The sequence below is a fragment of the Fundulus heteroclitus genome, chromosome 21, assembly GCF_011125445.2.
Source record: "Fundulus heteroclitus isolate FHET01 chromosome 21, MU-UCD_Fhet_4.1, whole genome shotgun sequence".
NCBI lineage: Eukaryota > Metazoa > Chordata > Actinopteri > Cyprinodontiformes > Fundulidae > Fundulus > Fundulus heteroclitus.
Window position 1 is genome coordinate 13596815 of NC_046381.1, and position 26679 is coordinate 13623493.

At 41.2% G+C, this 26679-nt stretch overlaps 1 protein-coding gene across 2 annotated transcripts in view; it reads right to left on the reverse strand.

Annotated features, from left to right (window-relative positions):
* Window positions 1-26679, reverse strand: part of oxsr1b (oxidative stress responsive kinase 1b) — a 67020-nt gene that overhangs the window by 27809 nt on the left and 12532 nt on the right. For both annotated transcript variants that reach the window (XM_036125046.1, XM_012880182.3), the window contains exons 2-4: window positions 20413-20525; window positions 12104-12212; window positions 2930-3071 (exon numbers count right to left, since the gene is read on the reverse strand). In XM_036125046.1, the coding sequence (XP_035980939.1) occupies window positions 2930-3071; window positions 12104-12212; window positions 20413-20525 (364 nt within the window). The remainder of the gene's footprint in view (window positions 1-2929; window positions 3072-12103; window positions 12213-20412; window positions 20526-26679) is intronic.

Here is a 26679-nt window from a genome sequence, read left to right on the forward strand (position 1 = left end):
CATGTTATGCCCTCTTTAAGTGTGTTTCAGCAGAGGCTTTTTTCCCCTTCCACCCTCCTATCAAGATCGGATTTACTGAATGCATAACTAGTTTTCCTGTGAACCTGATGGTTTCTGCTGCTTCGCCAAAGTTACCATGAGTCTCTCCAATGCTCCCCTTGACCTGTCTGTCACTTCAGGAGTCTTTGTAGGTTAGAAACCGTCCCATAAACTTCTCATTTTCACACAATAAATGGTAGAGTGCTCTTTGAGCCGTTCAAAACGTGAGACATTGTTTAATAACTTTACTCTGCTTTAAGGTTCTCCTGATCGGCCTTCCTGATGTTGTTTGTTCACTCGTGTTCTCTAACAAACCTCTGAGGCCTTCACAGAAAGGGTGAATTTATAAAGAGACAAAGCACTTCACAACTCTGCGTTACTTTGTGTCGATGTTTTGCCTACAATCTCAACATAAACACACCGACGTCTGTGGATGAAACATGAGGAAATGTCGGCATCGACGCTTTAGCGAGGCACCGGGTCTTGGAATACAAAATGCCGGTTGAGGTGTGGAGGCTGATTTTCTTCAACATAAATACAAAAAAAAAAACCTGGTACTGTTCTCATGCATGCAGTAAAATGTCCACCTGCTGTCAACATTTCGGCCCCCGATAACGACTTTCCAGGCTGCTGAGAATGAGGAGGTGGAGCACTTCACCGCCTGGTGGTAAATGCCTCCAGCCGAGTCTCCAGCCCAGGCAGCGAGGCTCTAATTGCTTCCTGGCTGTCCAGCGCCGGAGGGAAGAAGTCATGCGACATCGCCTCAGTCTCCTTGTTGTCGTGGAGCCTCCGTCCCTGGGCTCTTGTCCTCATCCCGATGCCGAGGCTCCCGTCTCCATACGGGTTTAAACAGTCAGGAGCATTTTCAACAAGCACAGGCCTCTCTTTGGCTAGAATCTAACTAATCTAATTCGGTTCTGTGGGACAACCTCAAGTTTTCTTTCTCACGAATCGAAGCGAAGAGCCTGGGGGATGAAAAGCTCTGGTGGAGACGTGATCTTTTGACATTTCTCTAATGCCTTTAAAAAAACAAGGGGGGAGCATAATTTTTTTTTTTTTATTCTTTGTTTTATTTGGCTGTCAATGTCGTTTTATTGCATGGACCCAGAAGCACCCAAGAGATAATTGTCCCTTCGGTTCTTCGTGCTAATTTAAATATCGCTGACGCCAATATTCCCTGCGTCTCCGTCAAAGACCCAGAGTCACAGCAACACGGTGGGCCGTTTATTTCTAGCCTCCCAGTTAGGACGTTTCATATAATCACTTCAAGACTTATTCCGGCGCGTAATATGGAAATGGAGTGGAAAATTTCCTGAAGCTATTTGGATAAACCCTTTGAGCCAGCGAGGGACTTTTTTTTTTTTTTTTTTTTTTTTTTTTAAAGAGGGGCGCTCTCTCAGCTGAACAGCCTGATATTCATGGAAATTAAGGATGGTTTAGAGCAATTAGGTCTAAATCACAGGCACTTTATAGTGTCAACACGAAAGACTCACAGACAATCAGATTTAGGGACTTTTCACCGCCCTCTCTGCCACCTATTTCTTCCAAAGACAGAAATCATTGTCTGTAATTCCCATAATTATCAGCGCTGCGTGGCATGGAGGCGATCACAAGGTGGTTCTGCGGAGGTGTAATGGAAGCCCAGGTTGCGTTGATAGCAGCTTTCAGGTCATCTGCATTGTTGCGTGTGGTGTTTTTCATCTTCCTCTAGACAACAGATTCTCTACAGGTTTCAGGTCCGGCCAGTTTGCTGGCCACTCGGGCACAGTAACACCATGGTTACTGAACAAACTTTTGGTACTTCCCAGGCTGCATCTGTGTTGTTGGTGGTGCGCCTATTCCAACTGCACTTTTTCCTTCCACCTAACTTTCCATGTATATGCTCAGACATGGCACTCTGAACAACCAACTTCTTTAACGCAGACCCATTTGTGGCTTTCCGTCCCTTGTGGACGGAGCTCACTGACTACAGCTGTGGCCTACTGACCCAGACAGAGGCCATTTAGAAACTCTGAAACCTTTGCAGGTAATTGAGAAGAGGCTCCGCGAGTATCTCATATTTAACTTTCACAATAAAGATTTTTTTCTGAGGAACTGAATTTTAAGTTGTTTTTTTTTAGTCTGTGAGCTATAATCATAATTACAGAAAATAAAAGGCTAGATATTTTTCACAATGCATCACTTTCTAAATAGGGTTACAAATTTTGGACCATTTCTTGACATCCTAATTTTTCTAGATTAATCTGTATACCTGATGCGATGAACGACCACTACCCCTGATCAAGCTAAATAATCTATGGGTTGTGAGAACTGTGTGATGAGATACAGCTGGACACAACGTTTAAACAATGGGAATGTAAGGAAAAGAAGAAAAGAAACGGATTTCCAAATATTTCTCACTGCTCCGTTTTTTTTTTTTCGACAATCATCAAGACCTGGAATTTACCTACATTTCCACCCTGAGTAAATAGGAAGTAGGAAGCATGTGATTTTCCCCTTTGAAAGCAGCAGTAAGCCAGTCTTTTTAATGACAGCCTTGTGAGGTGTAGATTAAAGCAGGTTATTTTTCAACCATAATAAACACTGTTGACTTTAGATGAGAAACAGGGGGGCTTCTACGGGCAACAAAATGTTTAAGCAGGGAAGTAATGTTGTACAAGTGCCGTCTAGTTACAATTAGCTCAACTTTGTAGACCAGTATGTCCCAAAAAGGCAAAAATACTATTAGTACATTTGATCTAATAGTAACTAAACTTCATTAATGGGTATTTTAATCAGTATCTTGCATAAAGGCAAAATAAGGCAACCCCTAGAGTCCACCCGTCGTTGCCATAGTCCTTCAGAAGCCATCGTGTGTTTTATTGTGGCACCACCACTGGAGTCGGCCTACCTGTGGATCTGCCCGTTCTTGTGTAGGTACTCCAGTCCCTCGAGGACGTCTCTCAACACGGTGGCTATGCTGGCCTCGTCCAGGACGCCGTTCTTGTGTTCGCCGCGTGAGATGATGTGCTTGATCACGTCCAGCACAGAGCCTGGCACACAGACATGGCAAAAAAAATAAAAACAGAGCTAGACTCAGCGAGCTTGTGTTTTTCTCTGCTGAAAGTGCACAGATGTGACTGTAAAAAATTAAACGAATTCAAAAGTACAGTCAACAAATTAGCGGGGAAAAGGTCATCTTAGATCGGCCAGGCTGGGCATTCAGTAAGGGTCATTTATATGTAATCTTAAATCGTAAATCAGATTTTGGATTAACAAAATTGTGCATTCCCTCATTATAAAAATATAGATTACTCTGGAGGGAAAAACAATCATTCTTTTAACTGTAAAGCAGGATCATAACTATTTACTTTGGCCTCGGAGAATAAACAAATACAAACCCACTAATTTATTAAGCGCTGGATTCCAGTTTAAAAATACATCTTTTCCTGCTAATCATTTTGGTACCACTTTACAAAAAGGCTCCCCTTATAGATGGCTAACAGTTTATAACTGTGCTATTGATTAATCTGTAAACACTTCATTACTCAATAATTGTTTATTAAGCATTTATTAAGAGACAAAACAGACCAGTTACTTTCCAAATAGTGACCCTAATCTGTTTAACTATATATTACATCTAAAGCTGCTTATATTAAACATTTCAGACCAAATTACAACCTTTTCAGTACAAACCGGTCCATTGCTCATCCTTAATTAATGCATAATAAACACTCACCAATGGATCAAAGATTATCAACATATCCATAAAAGTATTTTTTATCAGGGTTGGGCCTTTATCGTATTGTTTTATCATTATCGTGAACAATTTCTTATCATAAGAATTTGGGTTTATTTTGACAACGATGGAGTCCAATAAGTAACGTCTGAAAACCCCAAAAACTGCAACCATGGTCAGGAATGTTAGTTTAGCCATTTTCTCCACTGTTGGTTTCTTCAGAGCATCAATAAAAGTCAATAAATTCAAATATATAATCTATTGCCATTGCTGTGTGTAGTTAGTGATAAAAAACATATTTTTTATGCAACTTGTGTCCTGATGAAAAATGTTTACATTTTTGTTTTAATACATGTTGCAATACGAAATGTGTTAAAAAAGGACAGTATTTGTATTTTGGGGCGATAATTGATATGAGGTCACAACCCCAGTTGCGTAAAAAGACTACAAGAAGCTGGTAATAACCTTTTTTCATAATTTTTATCATTATCATAATAGTACCAACACATATAGTGATAAAATTTAAAGTCCATATCCCCTCTTTACTGGGGGGTGGGAGTCTGCTGACTAAACCTGGCCCAGAGAGACAGGTCGCCACATCCCTCCCAGCCTGGCTCCAGCTTCACAAAGGAGAACTCCCACTGAAAAGTCAGTCTGCCATTTCCTTTGTGAACCTTTCCGAGCAAACAAATGGGAAGCCTCTGATGAGAGGTCCGCTATTTGCATTCGGTTTGACAGAAAATTGCGCAACACTGGTGAATAGAGACAAAGCGGGGAAGTCGAAATGAATGCGACTTGCTTGACGAGCTTTATTGTGCTGCACTGAGACAACAGCGTAAGCATCACACCGCTGCTCCGTCTGTCCGCAGCTTCAGCTGCAGCACGGCCAAACGGCCCGTCTGGAAACGGTCCAGAGCCGAAACAACTCCAGGATCCGATTTAATTTGTTTCTAAAAATCAACAACGTCTGGCTCAGAGTTTGAAGATTTAAATCTTGTTTCAATAGTTCAGGATGTCCTCGCCTGCAGCGCCCAATCCTGCACTTGCAGCATTATAAACGTCGGGACACCTGAGACTAGACGGTGTTACTGCGGAGCCACAGACAAAACAAGAGGCTGCAACGCAAGTTGAATGAATTCTTCATGATCTGGCATCCACTGAGCCGGAGGCGAGGAGAGGCTGAGCAAATGTTGCAAACATATTCACACACCCTGAACTTTCTCAGGTTCCCATGTTCCAACCATAACCTTCAGCGTATTTTGGTGGGACTTTATCTCGGATGGACCAAAACAAAGTGCCGAATAATTGTAACAAGGAAGGAAAAGGGTATTTTTTTATTATTATTTTTATGTTTATATCTTATTTTTGCAAATAAAATTCTGAAAATTACCTGGACTGTTATTCTTACGGACACAATCCATATTTCCTAACCCTGCTGAAGAAAAGCATGATGCTACCACCACTATGTTTCCTTGTGGGGGATGTTAATTTTCCGCCATACTTACTCCTTAGCATGAGGGCCAAAAATGTTGTCTAATCTGACCACAGCTCCTTTTCCACCTGTTGTTTCTTGGTCCCTACGTGGGACTGCAAGTAGTTCCCTTCAGTAAAAGCTAGATTTGTCTTTGCCACAAGTGGAGGAGTTTAAATATTTTGATTGAGCGGGAGAAGGACGGACAGATTGGGGCTTAGCGTGCAGTAATGCTGGCTCTGCTAAGGTCTGTTATGATCAAGAAACAGACGCCAAACTACATCCCAAACCTCCCCAATGGAAGGGGAAGCTTGTCGGTCCTGGTGGAAAGAAAAGCGGAATAAAATCCAAGGCAAAGCCTGGGAGAACCCCTGTTAAAAGGAAAAAAACTCCATCTTTTGGAACCTGTTAAAGGCTTGCAAAAGATGGGAGGATTAACTTTCAGGAGGACAACCACCTTAAACATGCAGCCAGAGCCACAATAATTGAGTTTAGATCAAAGCGTATTCATGCGTTGGAATGGCCCAGTCAAAGTCTGGACCTAAATTCACATGTTAATCTGTTCCATGACTTGACATGGATGTTCAGAGATGCTCTCCATGCAGTCTCACTGAGCTTGTGCTGTTCCGCAAAGACGAACCGGGGGGGGGGGGGGGGGGGGGGGGGGGGGGGGGGGGGGGTTCAGTGATAAAAACAGCTGACAACAACTTCCCTGTATGTCGCTCTGTCTGTATTTATTTTAAACTGAAAAAGTACGCTCTATCTCTGCTATTTAGCATGACGCGCTTTTTTAAGAAGGAGGAGGGTCGGAATGTGAAACGATGTCCTGGTTTGACCTGGGTCCTGATTCGGAAAAATAAAAAAAAAAAAAATCATAAATATTATTCCACCTGCGCTTTTCTGCAACAAAGATAAAACAAAATAAAAACATTGCAGTCTTTGGCTTTAAAGTGACAAAATGAAAAGAGTCTTAATATCTTTATAAGGCGCTGTAAAAAAGACCCAACCCAGTAGGCTAAACAGTTTTACTGACTGTAAACAGCACAGTCTCCCTTACAGCTGGCACCAGGAAAGCGTGTGCAGAGGCGCACACGCAGCATGACGCAGGCTTTGGAGTCTCACTAAATGCCAGCCTTGTCAGCCCTCTTCAAATTAAACTCATTTGATCGAGCGCCTCATGCCTCATTAGGTCGTTTCAGCGGGCTGACACATACTGACGGGTTAACGGGGCAAAAGGTTCGTTCGGCATTGGGAACGGCGAGACACCGGCAAGCCTAATTTGAAAGCCGCCTTTCTTAAAAAGCCTTCGAGAAGAGTTTACGCACGTCCCTGCGAGTAAATTAAGTCCTGACAGCGCCGAGCGGCGTACAGCATGCAAATGCGCTGGGAAATGACAAATCATAGTTGCAGTTATTTGGATTAGCCAAATGCTTTGCCTTCTTTGAATTTCAAACCAACTGTGGCAGAGCTTTGAGAGCTTCTTATGGGAACATCACCTTCCAATTGTTTTGTTCTTTTAAACACAGCAGCAGCTGTGAGACAAAGGGAGAGGATGGGAGAGAAAAAAAAGAGGGGGGGGGGGAGGAAGTAGATGAAGGACATGCAACCTGTTGCCAACTGTGCTAAAGGCCTTTGTGGAATGCCAAGTGAAGCTGTAGGAGGAAAGTGAGGGTGGGGCATAGGAGGAACTGCAGCAAGGCGTGGATGGTGTAAAAATATTGTTGGCTCAGACTGAAAGAAGGCTCTATCCAAGTTGCATCATCTTCTGAGGGGGTGAGACCCAGATAATGCAGGAGCATGTAAAGAGTATTTTTGGAAGCTTAGCAGGTTTTTCAGTCTGCAAGCCAATAAAAAGGAGGACTCAACTTTCTTTTTTCCCCCCACCCTCTTTCGGTGGAAAATTGAATTTTCAGATCACTTTAGGAGGAATGTGTTGAGAAAATGGCCGCCGAGTTATAAAACATCTGACAGCTTTGAGTTTCTGCTTCAACACTGTGTCATTGAAAGTCCTTCTGTGCAGTATAGACAAACCCGTGGCATGTAGGGAACTGTTCAAATTTTGGTTGGCATTTCTCAGTTCCACCTTTAAAAAACAACAAGAGCACTGGTTTTGTTCTAAAAATCAACATGTTTCGCTAAAGATCAACAAGTAAAGTAAGTCCGTGTTAAACCACCAGTGGCGCACTTCCAGGAAGGTCAGAATCTCATATCTTGCCATGTTACATGATAGAGAGCAAAGGGACAAATCAGTGAAATACAATATTTTCTGTCTCTTGTTATCTATTGAAAGCCTTGCTCTCTCTCGCCGTCTCACAGCCTTCATGAACCACAGATGACATGTTATAGAAGCAGTTTATCAGGCCTATAATATAATATCATTATATTATATTATAGGCCTGGCAAGCCACCAGAATTGCCGAGAATTGCCAGTATCAACCAAGGAGTAAACATTACCGTCTATAGCCACAAGAGGGCTCGCTCTGCTTGTGAAAACCCTCCCGTTCCTGTACCACTTAAAAACTAATTGAAACATTAACTTATAGACAACAAATACTGAACACATGTTTGTATGTCGTTTCCCTGTTCCAGTCTGCATTTACGCAGCAGAGCGGTGCAGCTTGGAGGGCCAAGCAGAACCCTGGGCTGTCCGTGAATTAAGCTAATAACAGCTAGCGCTAGCTTACAGATCTGTTTTCCAGGCGGGTTACAACTTTGCTGATGCTCGTGAGCTTTATGTTGCTCTGAAACATGTTGACTTACCAGATTAAATGACAGTTGTTATTATTGGATTGTGTGAAATAAATGTCTAAGGAAATGCCTTTAGTCCGGTGCAACTTTTTTTCCTCTTTATGGTGCATTTGTTTTGAATGACGCAACTTATATTCCAGAGCGACTTATGGTCCGAAAAACACGGTAGTGATGCAACGTGCAGCCTGAGCCAGAAAATGTAGAAGAGGTCAAAACACAGAACAGTACAGCATTCCTCTTCTAGGGGTGCCCTGTTTATATTCCGTGGCATTTATGTGACTTGTTTGTTGGTTCTTTGTTTCCACTTTATTTATTTCGTTTACTTTTAAATGTTAGCAAGATTACATGGCTTGTTTTACGATGCACTGGCTGATTACTTAATTAGGATTCAACTTAAGAGCCAACAATTGATGTTTAAATTAAATAAATTTTGTGTGTGTTAAAGTATTAAGAGTGTGCCTTTTTGTAAGACTTTGTAGTCAGTATTGTCAATGTCTTGCAGTAACACATTTATTATCATATTTTTAAATTTCCTGTCAACTATTAACATTTTAAACAAAAACACGGTGGGTCACCATAGTGGCACCAACCACCAGGCTTAGCCCGTTGTCTGCTTTGCTCACACTGAACTTGGCTTAATTGAAATTGACTTCACCATGTAGCACTATCCACGCCAAGGAGGGTTGTTGTCAGAATGGCCCGGCAGCTCTTACAGGGTTCCTACAGCATAAGGCAAGTTAAATGTAAGACTTTTTAAGATTTTTTAATGCCACTTGAAATAAAAAGTTAAGACCAACTTGACGATAAACAAGATAAACCTGGTTGCGACAACGTCACCCAAATGTTTATTTTAACATAAACCATTACTTTCTGGCACAGTAGACATGTTTAAAATATAGGAAGAAAGCTAAAAACACACAAATTACAGATATATTTTTAACAGCTACTGAACTGAATTCACAAACTTTGTTTTGTTCCCTACTAAAATAAACTATAATTCAGTTTTAAAAACCACAACATGACCAGTGCCAACTCTTTTTCGCAGCTATGGTCCGGCCGCAACAGTTTTTATTGGTTCCACTATCGGGACGGAACCAATAATGGTTACGTTGAGCCGTTTGGTAAATTAAAAAATATATAATTGTGTCAATTATTTTACTGTTTGGTAAGGATTACAAAAATAAAATCCTATTTATGACCTGGTAACAATTTTAAGACCTAAGAAAGATTGATTTAAGACATTTTAATGCTAATTAAGGCCTTAGTTTTATATTACAGTATTCAATGATTTTTAATACTTTTTAAGGATCCGCGGGAACCCTGTTTTAGGTACGCTGTGTTAGCTGATATAACTCATGTTTCTTTTTACTTTGGGACTCGTACGTCACCAGTCAGCGCTGATGAAGCAGAAAATTGGATGAATCTGGTCACCACCACATTTCTAACTGCGTCCTTAGATGCAGGGTTATGCGTAAATACAAAACGCCCAGACCTTTACAGTTAGAGTTACGCTTACAGATTTACTTGAGTGGTTTGTTGGCATTAAATATCCCAGTCAGAACTCTGAAGCAGCTGAGGATTGTGTGTTTTCATTGAAATCCTTCCAAAAAGACACCCGTCTGATGTCTGTAGCAGGTCAAGAGAAGCTGCCTGTGATCTCCAGGAAATACATGCCTGCGCTTGAAATGACTCACGAGTCACTTCAGGTCTTTCGATGACGTCACCTCAGATGCGAGTTCACACAACGGAGGGCCATGCAGCTCTCTAATGAAACGCTTGTTTACATTTCAGATTCAGAAGAGGAAGCTCCTGAAACTTCTCACTACACTGATTTCGAAATGCAGCTGTGAAGGTTTTGACCTGAATGAGTTTTTCCAGAGAGCAGGTCGGTCTGGAGTTAGAGCTCACCAGTATGAGTGAACCGTAAGTTAACCTCAGCCTGCAGAGACACGAGTTAAGCATCAATGCTCACTACAGCTTTAGCATAAAAGATTAGCAGGTAGAATAAGAATCTTCTCACAGAGATGCCTGGAATATCCTGAAGGAAACTGAGCATGCTAGCAGGGAAACGGGACAGAAAATAATCAGATACCAGCGGCAACAAATAGACCACGTTTTTATGAAGAACAATATCTCAAACCGGTGAACAGGGCGTCATCTATACTAGGAAACTGCAGTTTGCATTCATCTGTCAAAGAATACAAAATATTGCTTAATAAGTCTGAGTCAACGCAACAAAACACAGCTTGACATCCTTCTTTATAATGAATCAGACCTGTAGAAATGTTCTCTGCTGCCATTCTCTAGATAAAAAAAAACATGTCTGGGCATTGTCTGAGCAGCCTTTGAGCTGTAATTTAAAAAAAAAAAAAAAAGCAAAAGAGCGAAGCCAGGATGGGGTCGGAGAGTGGACGCTTTCTTGTGCTCCATCAGGCCAGATGATCTGACAACAGCTACTCTCCCTCTAGTCTGGTATGCTCTACCCTGTGGTGTGATGCTCTATAAAACAACCTCGGCGAGGTCCGTTTCCATGGCAGACGGTCGCCACGGCTATCGTTTAATTACTCCACTCAATAAAGCTCAACATCAAGAGCTCCTGTTTAGCGGGGATAAGAGGGAACGAGGCCATCTTAAGTTGCGTCTGCCCCTGCTGTGAGGCTGGCTGTCTGCTCAAGCGTCGCTTGGCGGGCACGGCGCCCTGAGCCCAGCTGCAAGGCAGCTGCCAAGGGGCTTGTCTCCGGGTAAGCCTGGCACGCCACCTGGGTATGAGTCGTTAGAGCAGGACACAGTCGACGCAGGGAGGGGCTGAGGGGTGCGACAAAGTGCCTTGCGTCGGTTTTCATACCCCCTTGAACTGTTTTTACGTTTTGTAGAAGTGCAATCCCAAAACTTCAAGGTGTTTTTGGTGGATTTTATGTGGCAGCGGAGCTCAGGGTGGCGCTTCACTGCGAAGTGTAAGGAAATCAATGCATGGTTTTAAGAAATGCACAGCAAAAACGGATCTAAAACATGTAAAATGTTCTTAAAGCTAGTCTATTTGTCCTTGATTTGAGCCAGTAAATAAGATTATCTGCCAATGGAATGAGTATCTTTACCCCTAAAATAAGATAATTAGACATCCTGCACTTGAAATAAGATGGAGATGAATTGTTCCTATTTTAATGTGAAAAAATCTTATTCCATTGGCAAATAGCCTTATTTACCTGCTCAAATTAAGGAAAAATACACTCATTTAAATTTTTTTTAACTTATTTTTAGTTCTGTTTTTGCAGTGTGTTTTTTGTTTTTATGAAATTTGAAAAGTGTGGCATGACTTTAGTTTTTGCTTCCAAGAAAAGGATGTAAAGGAAAGAGGAAAAGGAAGTCTCATTTTCTGCTTCATTGTGATGCACTACATTGTGCTGGTTAAGCACATAACACCAAATATATTTGTTGAAGTCCGCATTTGTAACATGAGAATGTCTGTAAAAGGCAGAAGGGAGTACAGAATGGATACTTGTGCAGGGGACAGCATTTATAATTGCTTAAGATGAGAAGAAAATATTTGTACTCGTTCCAACAAGTCCAACAAAACCAAAAAGAACGTTTCTTATGCAAAAGCACAATTACAACAAGTCATTTTAAAAAATAAAAATAAAAAACAGAACTAAATGATGCAACCGTCTAATTTTGACGAGCTCTTCCTTACGGGGGCCCTCCTCTCCGTGCTCCTTTTACTTGGTAATTGCAGCGCTGCCACACGGTTGCCATGTGGGCTGTTATTACCTCTGCACTGTCATTAGCTCTGAAACGAGTTAAAGACCGCAGAGAGCTGCAGCTCACGGGAAACACAATGGAAACCCGCGTCGTGGCGTTCGCTGTAAGAACAGTTAAATCACAGGCGGCGAGTCGACCCGCTCCTCATCATGGCACCCCATGGTCATGGAGAGAGGAGCCAAAAGAATCCAGGCTCATCAAGACTAAACCAACCATCCTTGTCCTAATCTTCTGAAATAATTTGATGGATTTTCTTTTGATAAGATAATTTTTATTTATAATCTAGTTACTCTGGTTGATAGAAAAGTGTAGCAAGGACTTTGGCAGATTGGGAGGGAAAGAAACTCTAAAGACAAATGATATGCACTTACCCCCACTGAGCAGCTTCATAACCAGCCACAGTTCATCCTTCACAACGAAGGATGTGTAGTAAGACACAATGTTGGGGTGGTGGCACTGGCTCATGGCCTGAATCTCTTTCTGTTAGAGGGGGAGGAAAAAACAAACAAACAAAGAAATCAAAGTTTTATAAAAAAAGATAAAACCCACATCTAATCTGAAATGTACCAATATGCCTGGCAACAGACAGTTATCACTCAGATATTCACAAGAAATCTAGATGATGAAATCAGAGACGACCCTGAAGCTGAACATTTCCCATGGTTGTGAAGACAATTACAAACATGATCATAATAGAGTATTTTTGACAGTCAAATAAAGCCCTAGCGCGAGGCGATGAGAAACAAACTAAACGCAGACGCAGCAAAAGCTCCTCGGTGATGCTGCTGATTTTCTTTATTGTGATGTCTGGGGTGGAGAACGACGTCAGCACGCAAAAGAAACCTGCTATGTCACTGCAACGCACAGCTATGCAGAGGCATAAAAAAAACCTGCCAGCACTCATTCCTTTAAACAGATTTAAAGCTTTGTTGCCGCCTGTGTAGGAACGTGGGCTCTGTGTGTGTGTGTGTGTGTGTGTGTGTGTGTGTGTGTGTGTGTGTGTGTGTGTGTGTGTGTGTGTGTGTGTGTGTGTGTGGAAAGCAGCAGAGCTGAGGTAACGCTGGCACTGCGGTCTAATCCATCGCTTTACCGCCGCACCAAAAGTAGTTCAGGCAGGACATGCTTCCTTAGAGACGGAAAATACAGACGATTTTCAGGAGGAAGACCACTGATCCAAAGAGGTTGATCTCTTGTTTGAATGTTTAGAAATCATGGATCTAATGGCGAAGGAAAAAAACAAAACAAAAAAAAAAACCCAGATGATATTAGATGGTTTAAATTAGTGTTGTACCGATACCGATACCAGTATCGGACGGGGCCCCGATACCTCACTAAATGATGGTATCGGTATCGGCGAGTACCAACAAATAGGGCACCGATACCATTTTGATGTTTGTATGTCACTTGAATGCAGCCTTCTCTCTCCCGACACTCACTAGTTCTACTGGATTCACTTTGTATTAGTCTTTTTCCTGCTTTACAAAAGGTATAAATAATAAAAATAAATAAAATAAATAAAAGCCATAATGGCAATTATTTTACATCCAAGTAGTATGCAGTTCTTTATATATACACACACACACATCAATTTCAAACAGATGGTATCGATATGGGCCGATACTGCACAGCCAGTTATCGGGTATCGGGGCCAAAAAATGGCATCGGCCTAACACTAGTTTAAATACATTGTAAAAAAAAAAAGATCCTAATATTTTTGGATTTTTTTTCAAGTAAGATTATATTTCGAAGACGTCCTTCCCTAAAATTCTTGTCACAGTAGTTTGCTGGAGTTCTGGCCCATTCCTCCTGACATAGCTGGTGTACAGTCAGGTTTGTGGACCACCTTGTTCTCACCCACCTTCTCAGCTACGTTGACAGGATCAAGATTAGAGCTGAGTCACTGGCCAGTCCGAAAAACACTGACTTTTCCCTTTCCTTAAGCCAATCTGAAGCTAATTTGGGGACGTGTTGGCGTCATTGTCCACTTGTAAAACCCATTTGTCCCAAAGGTTTAACTTCTGGGTGATGTCCAGCGATGTTTCTTTATGTTTCTAAATCTTTGGTCTTCCGTCGCACAGAGTAGGCTGTGTTTTGCATCTTGCGACCAAAGATACCCTGCACTCAATATCAGATATTTAGAATAAATATCTCTCAGTGTGACAGCTGCTCAACTACATCTAATCTGGGCTGTCACAATATGGGAGACGTGACAGGATATGAACGGTGATGCCCCGTAAATAAAAAAAAAAATAATTTATTAATACGTTTTCTAAATCAATTTCTTGTCTGGAATAACCTGTCCGGTTTGCTAGGATGAGCGGATTCGATACGATTCATAGCTCAAAATACAAAACAATACGATTCTCAATATACCTCAGCTTTAACTGACTCCAATATCGATATTTATCACTTTCAAATTAATAACCAAAGTCATTCAGTCTACAAAAACAGCCAAATATTATATTTATGTTGATTTTATTGAAAACTGACATATTAACAGGAAAAAAAAGTGCATTTGGTTCAATGCATTTAATGTATCACAGAAACCAAAAATGTGCCCAAATCTCTGATTTTAGGGACGAAGGCGCTTCTAAAATCCTGTCGGCCATTCCGCAAATTTGTCTCACTTGCACTTCCTCACTGTGAACAGTAATGACGCTCTGTAATAACGCTCTCTAGGGGTTGGGAGGTATATCGACATTAAAAGCCAGAATATATATATATTAAATCGTTTTGTAAAAATATCAATATTAATCTTTGTATTGATTTTTATGAACAGCCCTAATCTGCACATGTCAAACTTGACGTCGTACCAAAGATGATTAAATGGACGTTGCCGTTTTAAAGCATCAAACAGCTAAAATAAGTTCCTGATGAAACACTTGTTCTTCAGAAAAAGGAAGTTAAGCCACAGAAGGTATCGGTAGAAATCCCTTTGGCTGTACAGCCTCCAGAACAGCATAAATAATCCATTATAAATGAGAGTTTTAGGAGGAGGAAACAAGTGAGGTGGAGGAAAAAGTGCAACTGGTTCAGAAACACAATGTCATAAATCATGCCACATGACAACCTTATCTTTATTGGAAAATAAAATCTGGTTTCATGTGTAAATATGTACCGGTTGGATGTTATTTATTACTGACGACGCCATCAAACTCAGGAAAGTTACTACATTTTTGTGTGCTTGAAAAATAACTGTTTTTAATCATGACAAGTCTACTGCAAGGCTAAGGGGCATTAAAACCCTCAGGCTGAGCAGACTTGTTAAAGACATCAGTCAATAGATGCTTCCGGATAAAAAACTGCATGTAATCAAAGTCAGATACTCCATCAGCATAAATGCTTAGCTCACACGCTGCACATTAGCTGCAGAGCGGCTCGGCTGCAGAGTCATCACTATTAAAGCTCTGCTTCTCAGTCTGGCCCCTCAGTAAGAAATCCCTTCGGCAAGATGACTTCATGATGCAGAGCACAGTTAGCACGCAAAATAAAAAATTAAAATAAAGAGTTACGAGCATTGACTTGGAGAAAATAGGGTTCAGTTCACACTGTTTTTTTTTTGTTTTTTGTTTTTTCATCACCGCAATCTCTCAGTTTATCCAAAACCTCTGGGGGACGGTGAACCCAGAAAAAGAAAATGTGGAATAAAACTGATTCAGGCTGCAGCAAAAATAGTGGAAATATGTCTCAATCGAAATATCTTTTAATCTGCTGTTCTGTTATTTAATTCCATTAAAACAAACAAAAATAAAAACGTATTACAACTATAGCGCATCTACACATCACCAATGTTTTTTGGTCTTTTTTTAATGCCGGTTTTGTTTAAAGGGTCGATTGCTGCAATGCCAACTGCTCTGAATACTAAGCCAGGCATTCAGAGCCGTTGTTTTTCCATTCATCCAATTTGGAAAGTAGACCAGACACACCTCTCTGTCTCTGCATACTAAGACGTCCAAACTGCAAACAGTTTTCTTATCTCCTGATTAAATTACGGACTTAGTCATTCATTAACCTGTGTAATCTGATGGCCTGTGAAGGCTATTTGGATAAAAGAAATAAAAAAAAAGACCAACTGTGTCCCACTTCTATTGTCATTTTAGAGACAAAGAAAAAGTACATCTAAGGGGAACAAAAGACTCAGATATACTGCAATACGGTGATTTTCTAGGCTACTTTTTATGATTTGACATTTTAAATAATTTGATTAAAAAGAACAGAAGTGGTCTGATTTAGAGAGATAGGATTGTGGTTATTGTGAACTCGATTTAAATTAAATTAACTCAGGTTAGATTTTGTCGTGTCCAAGAGTGCTAAAATTAAATTTGGGTTTAAGTAACGAACTAAACTATCGAGCGACAAAGCGTAGCACATTTTATTGTTTTTCTAAAACATTCCTTAGTTTGTTTAAAGTGAAAAAAGGTGGAGGATGGACGAATAGGATGTAAGATAGAAAGATTTAAAAAGACAAATGGATACATCGTTTTGTAGATGCCTCGTGGATGATTTATACCTTGCTTGCACAGACGGGCTTGTAGGTAGACAAAGGAAATCGATATTTTATCACTTTCAGCATTTCTACCCGCAAATATTACGATTTAAATCCTCACAGTTTGCTTTCTTTTTGCAATAAAAAAAACTACGAAATTTAAACGAAACTAAGAGAAATGTGTGATTTTATTAGCAGCTCAAAGCAGACTTTTACATCTGTAAATCTCCGTCTAAGTCATATCAGAAAAAAAAAATCTACAAATATGGCAAGAAATGAACATTCTTTAACAATTGACTTTACTAATATTTAACTCCATAACTCACTACCAACAGTACGCTAAGTTCACGTGAACAACATAAAAAATGGGTTGGGACTAACGGGGGACAATTCAGCAAGCGGCGATATGCAGCGACTAAATGGTTTGTTCACGCACACGAAATATATGGAAGTGGTGTGGAGAAAAAAAAAAAAAACGCAACATGTAGCCATGAAACTGCAAAGGCCAAACGGAGAGAGCTGTAGCTCGTGTCGCCTTTGCCATTTTTTTACCCTTTGCTTTAAGTCGTTACGTATTTTCTGCTTACATCTGAAAGTTAACGGAGCCGTGTCAGGACTCAGTAAGGCGGCTGTAGAAAAAAAAGAAAAGAAAAGAAGAACTTGTTGTAGTTTCCAGCCGAGAAAGTGAGTAGTCATGCTTAATGTAAGCCCCTGCCTAATCTTTCTCAATAATCTCCAGACATCCTTTCCACACAGACACGCTAGACGTTTATAATCTCCGTTTTTTTCCCTGTTGATCAAAACTAAATTTACATGTGATTTAAAGGCAATTTTAAAAAAAAAAAATTTTAAACCCACGTTAGCGGGGACGAATATGTGTGAGACGTGTTTGTGTTCATAAACAAGAACTGAAACCAACCAATCGTTGCAACCTTTTGTTGGGTACGACGTCTGACCGCCTGTGGCCTTTGGGCCAGTCTGAACTAAAAAAAAAAAAAAAAAAAAAAAAAAACTTACCACTTCTATTTTTTTTTTATTTACTGCAGTCCTCTTCAGATCTAATAAACAGCTGCCACGTCAGACAACTTTGAAAACGCGCAGAAACTAAATGAGCTATTGTTAGAAAGTGAATAGAGGGCCGGGTCCCAAACTGGTTTCCACGGACGCAGAGGGATGGCACACGCTCGCACACAGAGAGGCCTCTATAGCAGCAGCATTACATCACCACTGCTTACGCCGAGCGCCTCACATCCACGCTCTCTGTGACTCAAACTCAGCGCCAACACAATCACACAGGAAAAAAAAAACAAAAAAAACTATTAGGTAATTTAAAGAAAAAGTTACTGGGCTGCAAAATATATCAATATGTGCTGACTGAGGCCACGTTATTATAGACTAATTATTTGGGATTCTAATGTTTCTTAAGATAGCCTGGTGGTTCTTAAAATGAGAAAAATTATTCAACAATTAAAAATAGGAACAGGGTTAGTTCTCTGTAAATTATTTGAAGATCGTAAAGCAAGAGAGCAAAGGGATATACAGGCTTGTGATTTACCAAGAAACTGTCAAGAACCACAAGATTGTGAGCCAGTAATAAGTCCCCGACCGCCACGATGCCGGCAGAACACCGGAGAGCCTCGGACTAGAGCCTGTCACGTGTTCCTGCGGCGCGAGAGCGTCCACCTGGCGCCGGCAGCTGGATTTCCTCCCGGTAAAAAGAGTGCTTTCAGGCTCAGAAAAATCGACCTCACTGCAGTAAACACTGAGAATTGGCAATTGTAGCTGGCACTGTCAGCAGAGCTGGACCTTCAGACGAAGTTAGAACATCACTGCTAAGTCATCAGGAGTCCGGGCAACCTTTGACTCAGATTAGTGATTTAAAGGGCGCCTGATTTGCTTCTGCTTTGCATTCAAATGGAGAAACCAGTATAACACCGGGACCATGACGCTGATTTGGAGGGTAAAAATCATAATTAAAAAGGACAATATTTTACTCTGCATAAAGCAAGAACTCATTTACACTTTATTGAGATGACAATAAGCCAGTGTGTTGTTAAAGTATTTGTGTCCCTTTATTTACTTTTTTTACATTTCGCCCTTTATTTCTTCACTTAACCACAAACTTGAATGTATTTGATTGGGATTTTAGGTGACAGACCAACACAAATCATTGCCTAATAATGAAGTGGAAATATAAAAAAAAACTGCATAGTTTTCATAGCGTTTTAAAAATAAAATCTTAAAGCTATTGCACATTTATATTTAGCCATCCTGCACCAACACATTAGAGAACTGCCTTTAGCTTAAAGCTGCAAAACCTTTGGCTTGTGTCTTTTAAAGCTTTGCACATTTAGAAACCGACATTTTTGCTCTTTGCTATACAGTTAAAAGCTCAGATTGGAAGAGGAACGTCTCTTATAAGACTCGCCACATGTTCTCATTTGAATTCATGTCTGGACTTTGACTGGACCATTCCAGTCAAAGTCCAGGAAACAAGATACCTAAGTATGCTTTGATATAAAATACCGTATTGTAGATCAGGCCATTCAGCGTTGTCTGGCTGGAAGGCAGAGCTGAGCTCAATTACTTTACAGCCTCTAATTGTGGTTTCCTTTAGGAACTGCCCTCCATTTATCTCGACGCATCATTTCATCAACTCTATTTCTCTGCTGGTGCTGAAGAAAAGCCTCCCTAAAGCACGATGCCACCACCATGTTTCACACTGGACACACAGGTGTTGGGCAGTGTGGGTTTTCTGCCATGCATGGTCTGTGTAGGACAGCTGTTAAACTTCACAGAACATCTGGATTTACGTCACATAAAACTACACCTGGAGAAGCCCTATTAATTAACTGAGGTTTGAAGACGATTTCATTAGGGACATCAGAGCAAAGGGGGTAAAATACAAAATGTTCATTTAGGCTCAACAACTGCATCCTTTTCTTCCACTTCACAATTATCCACTACTCTGTGTTGGTCCGTCACATAAAATCCTAATAAAATACATTGAAGTTTAAAGTTTAGGAACTGTGAATACTTCTGCAAGATACCATAAGTGTAAGAGGATATCTAAAGGTGTCCAGCGTACATTTTAAAAGAAGTGTCCATATCGTCTGCTCCGCCGTGTCATTCCAGAGACCCGGTCTGTTACCCTCCCACACATAGAAAAACTACAAAAAAAAATTAGCCCAGAGACATGATGTACTATTGCCTTTCTAGCATCAAAGAATTTCAGAGACGGGGTTAAATACCTGCAGGCTCTGTTAGAAACTTTCTGCAGCCTACTTTAAAGCCCAGTTCTTGGAAGGGGGGGGGGGGGGGGGGGGACAATCTGGCTTCAATTTAGTGCATCCTCGCCTTTTAAGTGGGCACCCAGCGCGCTGCGGAGCTGTGGGAGGAAACCGCATGCAGGAAATCTGATCGCGCGGTACTCCATGTGACCTCCTGCATGGAGAATCTGGGAGCTGCATACCCCCCCCCCCCCCCATTCATCCTGCATAGTTGAAGGGGGGTGGGGGTGGGGGGGGTTTAGAGTTGCCGGTGAGTGCCAAGCCACCAGGCAGCCAGCTTTCTCTATCCATGATCTTCGAAGGACGCGTATAGGCTTACACAATATTTATTTCCTGTGAGTTCTGGGTGAGTACCTGGAAAGGCTGGAAAAGCACATTAATCATCTAAAAGAGTAAATCTAACCAGTATAACACAGTACCTACACCCAACGCTGTATTATATTTCCACATTCAGAAATTATAAAACGGCTGGCTTTGAATCAAATGATTTTATTTGAATGGGGAAAAAAAATAATTAAATACAAAACAAGCATTAAAATTGTTTCTTTTTGATGAAAGGGGACATAATGCCAAATCATCAGTCGCTCCTCTTTCGGTAAATGACGCGTTTCGCTTGGAGCGCCAACACTGGAGTGAACCGCCTGGTGCTAAAGACGGAGCAAAGCAGCGCGGTGAGAGGCTGCCGGGGCGGTTTCCTGGCTGGAAGTGGAGCCCTGTTTTAAAGAGAACAACTGCAATAGTGTGTGAAGTGACAGGGCTGATTGGACGCGTGCCCAGAGAACATGAGTAATGAGAAGCAGAGGTAGAACAAATTCCACTCGCATGCACAAAACAGGAGAGGCCTCGAGACTCAAACCTGCAAGAAGCCACGTTTTGGTTTGAAAAACGCCGACTCCGAACTTACCAGGAGTTCATCCATACTGGTCTGGCACTTCTCTAGGTTGATGCGTTTGATGGCGACCTTCTCCTTTCGGGGTGTGCAGTAGGCGGCCTGGACCACAGCTGTGGCTCCACTCCCTGGGAAAAAGACAACAAGCTTTAAGTCTTCGCTCACTTTCATTCCAGCGCACACTCGTTTCCTACAAGTTTAATCGAGGCGTCCGTAAAAGGTGAGACCGTGTGGTAAGAGACGCCCTGATAAGTAAAAGAAACGTGCATCTTTTTAAGCATGTGAGATTAAACTAACAAACCGTTAGCCTCCAGTGACACAAAAGTTAGCATCTACTTCAGCTGCTTCCATTAGTACTAAACTATTGCATTATTCACGTGTTTTTTGGTTTGTTTGTTTTAAAACAGGACTGGACTAAAGCCAAACAGTGTCCTGGCTCACCACCATCCCCAGAATTTCAAAGCAGGAGGCGTCATAATGCCAAAAAGTCTGACTTTTTAAAATCGTATTTACCCGCCTGATCTAGATCTCTCTGATGAAGAAGCTAAAGCTCAGGGAGGGTGGTTGGGTCATTCTGATGATGGGAAAGAATCAAAACCAAGGGAAAATTCATATCATTATTACAATATTCAACAATAATATTGCTATTTCAGAAGTTCCTTATGTCAGGCAGCCCTCGTCTGCTCTGCACCTCACCATCCCTACTTCAGAATCGGAAATATCAGAACTGGATACGTTTACAAGGGAGATAAATTATTTTAAAAGACAGTTTGAGATTCAAGAGTCTTTCATTTTACTATTGAAAACACAAAAAGGGAAAATTTGCATTTTTTTTTTCTATTTTTTTAATAGAACCACCTTAGAATTAGACTTAGTATTTCTATGTCAGTGGAAGATCTGGTCCAGGGGACATCAACCTTTTCAATTCAAAGAGCTAATCTTTACCTCACTGCCACAATATAAAATGTGTCTATAGCTACAAAGAAAAATACCTTTGATGGTACATGCACTAAATAAAAACCTAAGGAAATTGAACAAAAATGAATTTCTATTGTAAGATTTAAGAACAAAACCAATCATCTAACTATAGGGAACAAAACTATTTAGCAGAACGAGGCCATTTGAGTGAGCCATTTCCAGAAATATGGAACATGAAGACACATAGGCCACTTACGAATATAAAGCACATGGTCTGAAGCTAAAAAAACATGAAATATTTTAAAATGCATGTACCATTGGCTGCCTTGTGTTGCAGATATTCTATGCAGATATTGCATGAAGACAAACAGAAGAACCGGTAAAAAAAAAAAAAAAAAATCATCACCCCATCTTGTTTCCTTTATAATTAAAATCATTTCTTATTGGTAGGGGCCAAAGAACCACACGTTGCAGACCCCTGGTCTAGTCAAGCCTGAAGTGAAATATTCAACACCGATTACAGACTCTGCCAAACGGAGGGTACATTTGGTGCTGAAGTCTCTCCTCATCTTCCGTCTCATCCACTGAGCTAAATGCATCAGGCATATACCCTTCATATCCACCCAGGCGTCCAACGACCTGGGCCAGATAAGCCGGCCACTACAACATTCCCATTAAGTACGGTAAATAAGTTAATGCTGAGCTTCTCGTGTAGCGGACACCCTGATGCTCCATTTCCATTTATGCCGGGCTCGGTCATTTATCAGGCGGGATCTTTGTGTGCGTTCTCTCTTAAAAACAGGATTCCTACTGCACACATAGAAGCAAAGCTATATCCAGTGGATGCTATTTTTGTTTTGCTGCCTCATACTCAGTCAATGTGCCTGCAGTCTAAGCGCTACACAGTCGCTAGTCTGTCCTGTAGGTCAATGCCCACACCTTATGTGAAAAGTGATAAAGCTTTCAGTTCCCAAATATCCCACTAGTTGTAAAAACATTGAATCAGTTGAATAATTTAGCCCCCTCCCTTATGGTAGCGAGTGATATCAGCTTGTTGCTCGGGTTCCTGCAGATTCTGCTCACACGGTTCATCTGACTTCTATTTGGTACAACAGCACCGTGTGTTCATCAATTATGGATCCGCTTCTCCAAATCCCGTTTAATGAAGCCGGCCTGACGGAGGCGTGACTCTGCTAACCCAAGAACTGAGTCGGGAGGTTTCGCTCTGAGACCAAAGCTCTGATCTTTCGCCAGGTTGACATTTTCGTTCGAAAAAAAACAGAACCTCCAGACAGTTCATCAAACACTACACAGTAGATCAGAGTGTGGTAGAAAAAAGAACAAAAAAAAGCAATTTATCAAATTATGTAGTGAAACGTAGTTTAGTGTTTCGCTAAACACAGATGAGCTTTACGATTGGGCCGAAGAAAAATGAGAAGCAGACTAAAAGGAGAATCTACGTCAGAATCAACATTTTTGGAGATCAGGCCAGAGTTGGGTTATCATTGCAGTCATAAATCCAGGGGTTTCATAACACAATCTTTGGTTTTTACTAGGTTTTAAATTATTTAAATCTGAACTTAAGTGTGCCAAAACATACAAAAACAAGGACGTGGCGGTGGTGCAGGGGTAATGACGCGGCAGTCCTGGGTTCGACTCTCGGCCCGTAGAACTTTTGTTGCACGTCTTCCCTTTGTCAGTCTATGTCCCTCTCAACCCTATTCCTTGTCTTCAAATAAATATAAAAAAATGTAAAAAAAATAAAATAAAATAAGCCAGTAAGAATAGAGAAGCTGGTGTGAAAAGCCAATTACACTCTTGGCTTTGCAATATGCAGATGATTATCAAACATACTTGAATAACAAACCATCACACATTATTAAACTTCTGTTTGTTTCATTTATTATTGAGCAGGTAAAAATAACTAATTTCATGATTTTTACTGAAATAAAGCCTGTGGCCCAAAAGGTTTGGACAAAATTGCTCTACACCCTCTGTACGATGTGCAGACAGAGCACAGGAGCTCCTTGTTTCATCAGGATGCGGCAAAAAAAAAACAAAAAAAAAACGCCACAATAAAATGCTTACTAGTCAACAAACCGTAGACGCCCCGCTTAAGGCCGAACATCACAAACCGAATGCTTTAATGCCATCTTTGAACAGTCTTGCTAACAGGATGTAGAGAGTTTTATTTAACACAGTCGTTCTACTTGAATCTGAATTGCATCTCTATTTTCCAGGCTTGCTTTTAAACTGAAGGACTGTAACAACGCAACTTTCTGGATCTGGCCCAATTTGGTCCTGGAGAAGACAAATGATCCCAAACACAGCAGCAAACTAACACCAAGGATCAACGATGCCGTGGTGGGACCTTTAGCGGGCTGCGCAGGAACGACCGTCTGCAAACCTGAATGAACTGAAGCGCTGCTGTAGGAAGGAGTTGACCAGATGGCTTCCGTAACGTGGAGAGAGGCTGATGAAGTTAAAGAGAAAGCGATTATTTATAGAGTTATTGCTGCTAAACAAAGGATGACATTGGTATTTGAAGGAAGCTTTCTGGAAATCCTGCACGAGAAGGCCGTGCGCTGCTTGGAGCCCCATGAGATGGAGCTGATAAAACCCTCTGCAGGAGAGGCACGCCTGTTGTTTCTGCGATCTGTGAAGTCACTTAACTTCCCCCTCGCGGCTCTTATTAAACACCAGTGGGCTTGGGGCCATTTTCACTGGACCTCTGGTTAGAAACGTGCTGCGAGCTACGGAAATGGGCTTCACTCTGTGTCAGAGCGAGCTTTTTCCCAACTTCATGACGGCTATGTGGCCAAACATTAACAACGTGCTCATTGTTTGAGGGGTTTAACTGGTTGGCAATGGAGTGAGTTTAAAAGCAGAGAATGTTAAAAAGAAATTATAATAAAAAAGCTGCAGATCTTGATTAATAAATCAAGCTATTTTCAACCAAAACAAATATGACTTCAAGCGATAACAACACAGCAAATGAAAAGATGCAAAGCTTATTCAGGAATATAAATTAATAAATAAATACAGGCAGCTGGGGGGTAGTGGTGGTGGTGGGGGGGGGGGGGGTGCTTGCTGATTCAAGTAATCTAATAAAACAGCAATTTCCTTTTAAATCCAAACTCAACAGTAAGGGCAATTCATTAATCCCCAATAATGTCTTTAAAATGATAAAACTCAACTCAAAGCACCGTCTGTTCTCCTGATGCTACTGGGCCGCCGTTTATCAGGATTATAAAGACTAGCTGTAATGGGCTGGGGAATTTATCTGCCAATTTCAGCCCCCGTGGCCAGGACCAACACCAGAACGAGCGTCTGGAGACTGGCCGCTGATGTGGCGGAACCACAGGGAGCACGTTTTCCCTGTAGTACTGGCGTATAAAATCCTTGATAGGATTGAAAACAGCCAGACGAGGCTGGACTAGTTGAGGAGAAGGAAGGAAGGAAGAGCTGGGCCTATACAGCCATTCAGTCCTTAGAGAAATGGACAGGTTGGTTGGAACCTTGGGTTACTGTGGACCGGATGGTCGTTAATATTCTGCTTCCAATTAAAGAACATCAATCTCACAACTTTGCAGTGACGCGCATCCATACGAATGAGCAAACGACATGGTGAAGAACTCCTCAGATTGGTCCGGGATAAAGTTGTGGAGAAGGTTAAAACAGGGTTAGGTGGAGATTTGAACATCTCAGAGCACATTGAGTCCGTCATTGGTAAATAAATGGCAGAGTGTAGCACGACCGCCGAGTTGCAAACAAACCGCCGTTCATCTAAAGCCAAGACGCCCACGCCAACTCTGGAGGAGCTGCAGAGGTCCGCAGATCAGGAGGGATAATCTGTGGACAGCTATTAGTCGACCAATCCACAAAGCTGACATTTATGGAGAAAATATAAATGGCAAAAAGAATGTAGTTTTAGAAAGAGATCCAAAGAAAGTCCAGTTTGCTGCACCACCATCCCCGCAGTGACACATGGTGGGAAATGTACAATGCAGAGGAAGACTGTCAGAGATGAACAATCAACTTTTCAGATGAAAAAGAAAAAAAACACAGCAACCTGAAAATAGATCACCAAGGCCTTCAGTCAGAGCTGGAGGAAGCAAAACGGAGCTGAGCTCATAAAGACGGGCTCCGCGGCAGCGCCGGCGCTTTGAAGGAGCGGGACCGACGTCTAATCTACAAAGCAGTCTAGCAACGACAAAAGCAACGTGTGACGCAGGAAGCTTTAATCCAAATAAAGAACGATTCAACGCTTTAACTGTACCATCAACCACATAAACTGAGAAAAATAATGCTCTAAAGTTTAGCCATCGTTAGTTTATGTTCCAAGATACAAAGCGACGACATTTGGCTTATGCAGGAAGAGAGGGACCAAATTTAACCTCTACGCTGATTTACTTCATCGGGCAAAATATTTCGTTTTCTCTGAGAAAAACTGTACAGATGTGCTGATGTTAATGCCCTAGTTGTTTTTGGGGTTTTTTTAAGCAAAAGTTGAAGTCAAATTTAGATTTAAAAAAAAGAGAAATGTGACCCGATCTAGATGAGAGAGAAAAAGCCAGCAGAGGTACATTTTACTATCATCATATTTTTTCATGCATCTTCTCTCAGTAAGTCCAAAAAGTTGTTCCACGTGCAGGAAAAAAAAAGTTGAAGGTTCTGTGGACAAACGCGGACAAATCTGTTGGAGAACCATTGACAAAACAACCGTGATCTTTTCAAAAAGGCACTCGATGTTTTCTGTAAGCATGTTTACTTCCAAACAAATCGCGCTCGACATGGGAACCCTCGAGAACATCACAGATCACAGCCTGGCGCCGCATGAATGCAGCAGAGCAGCCACAACGTTCTTGACAATACAGGCTCTGCAAATGCATTAAAAACAGGCATCTGATAGACTATCATCAGAAAAAGGATTTCATGGCAGGATTGCATAAAAAAGGATGCAAGGGCAAAAAACTGCTTTTCTTTTAATTAGAATTAATTTTTTCTTCAATCTACCTACCAAAATATGAGCCAACAATCTGTTATGCAATATTGGAATTAAACACCTTTGGCCAATTCTTCTGTAAAGGGGATGTGTAAATCAAGAGTAGATTCAAAACTTGTAGTAGAGTCAAAACTTGAAAAGTGTTTTGCGAATACTTTCATAACTTATTTTGGTCTGGCCTCAGCAGTAGGAACAGGATTTGAGCTTGCTGTATTTAGCCACCTCTAAACTGATTAAAAGGCAGATTTTGGTGCAATAAAAAGTCTGCATTTGAGTAAAGTGACTGGAAATATGTGCTCCAACCTACTATGGCATTAAAGCAAATGCCAAATTGTGATTATTAAAAGAAATTCTTTGTT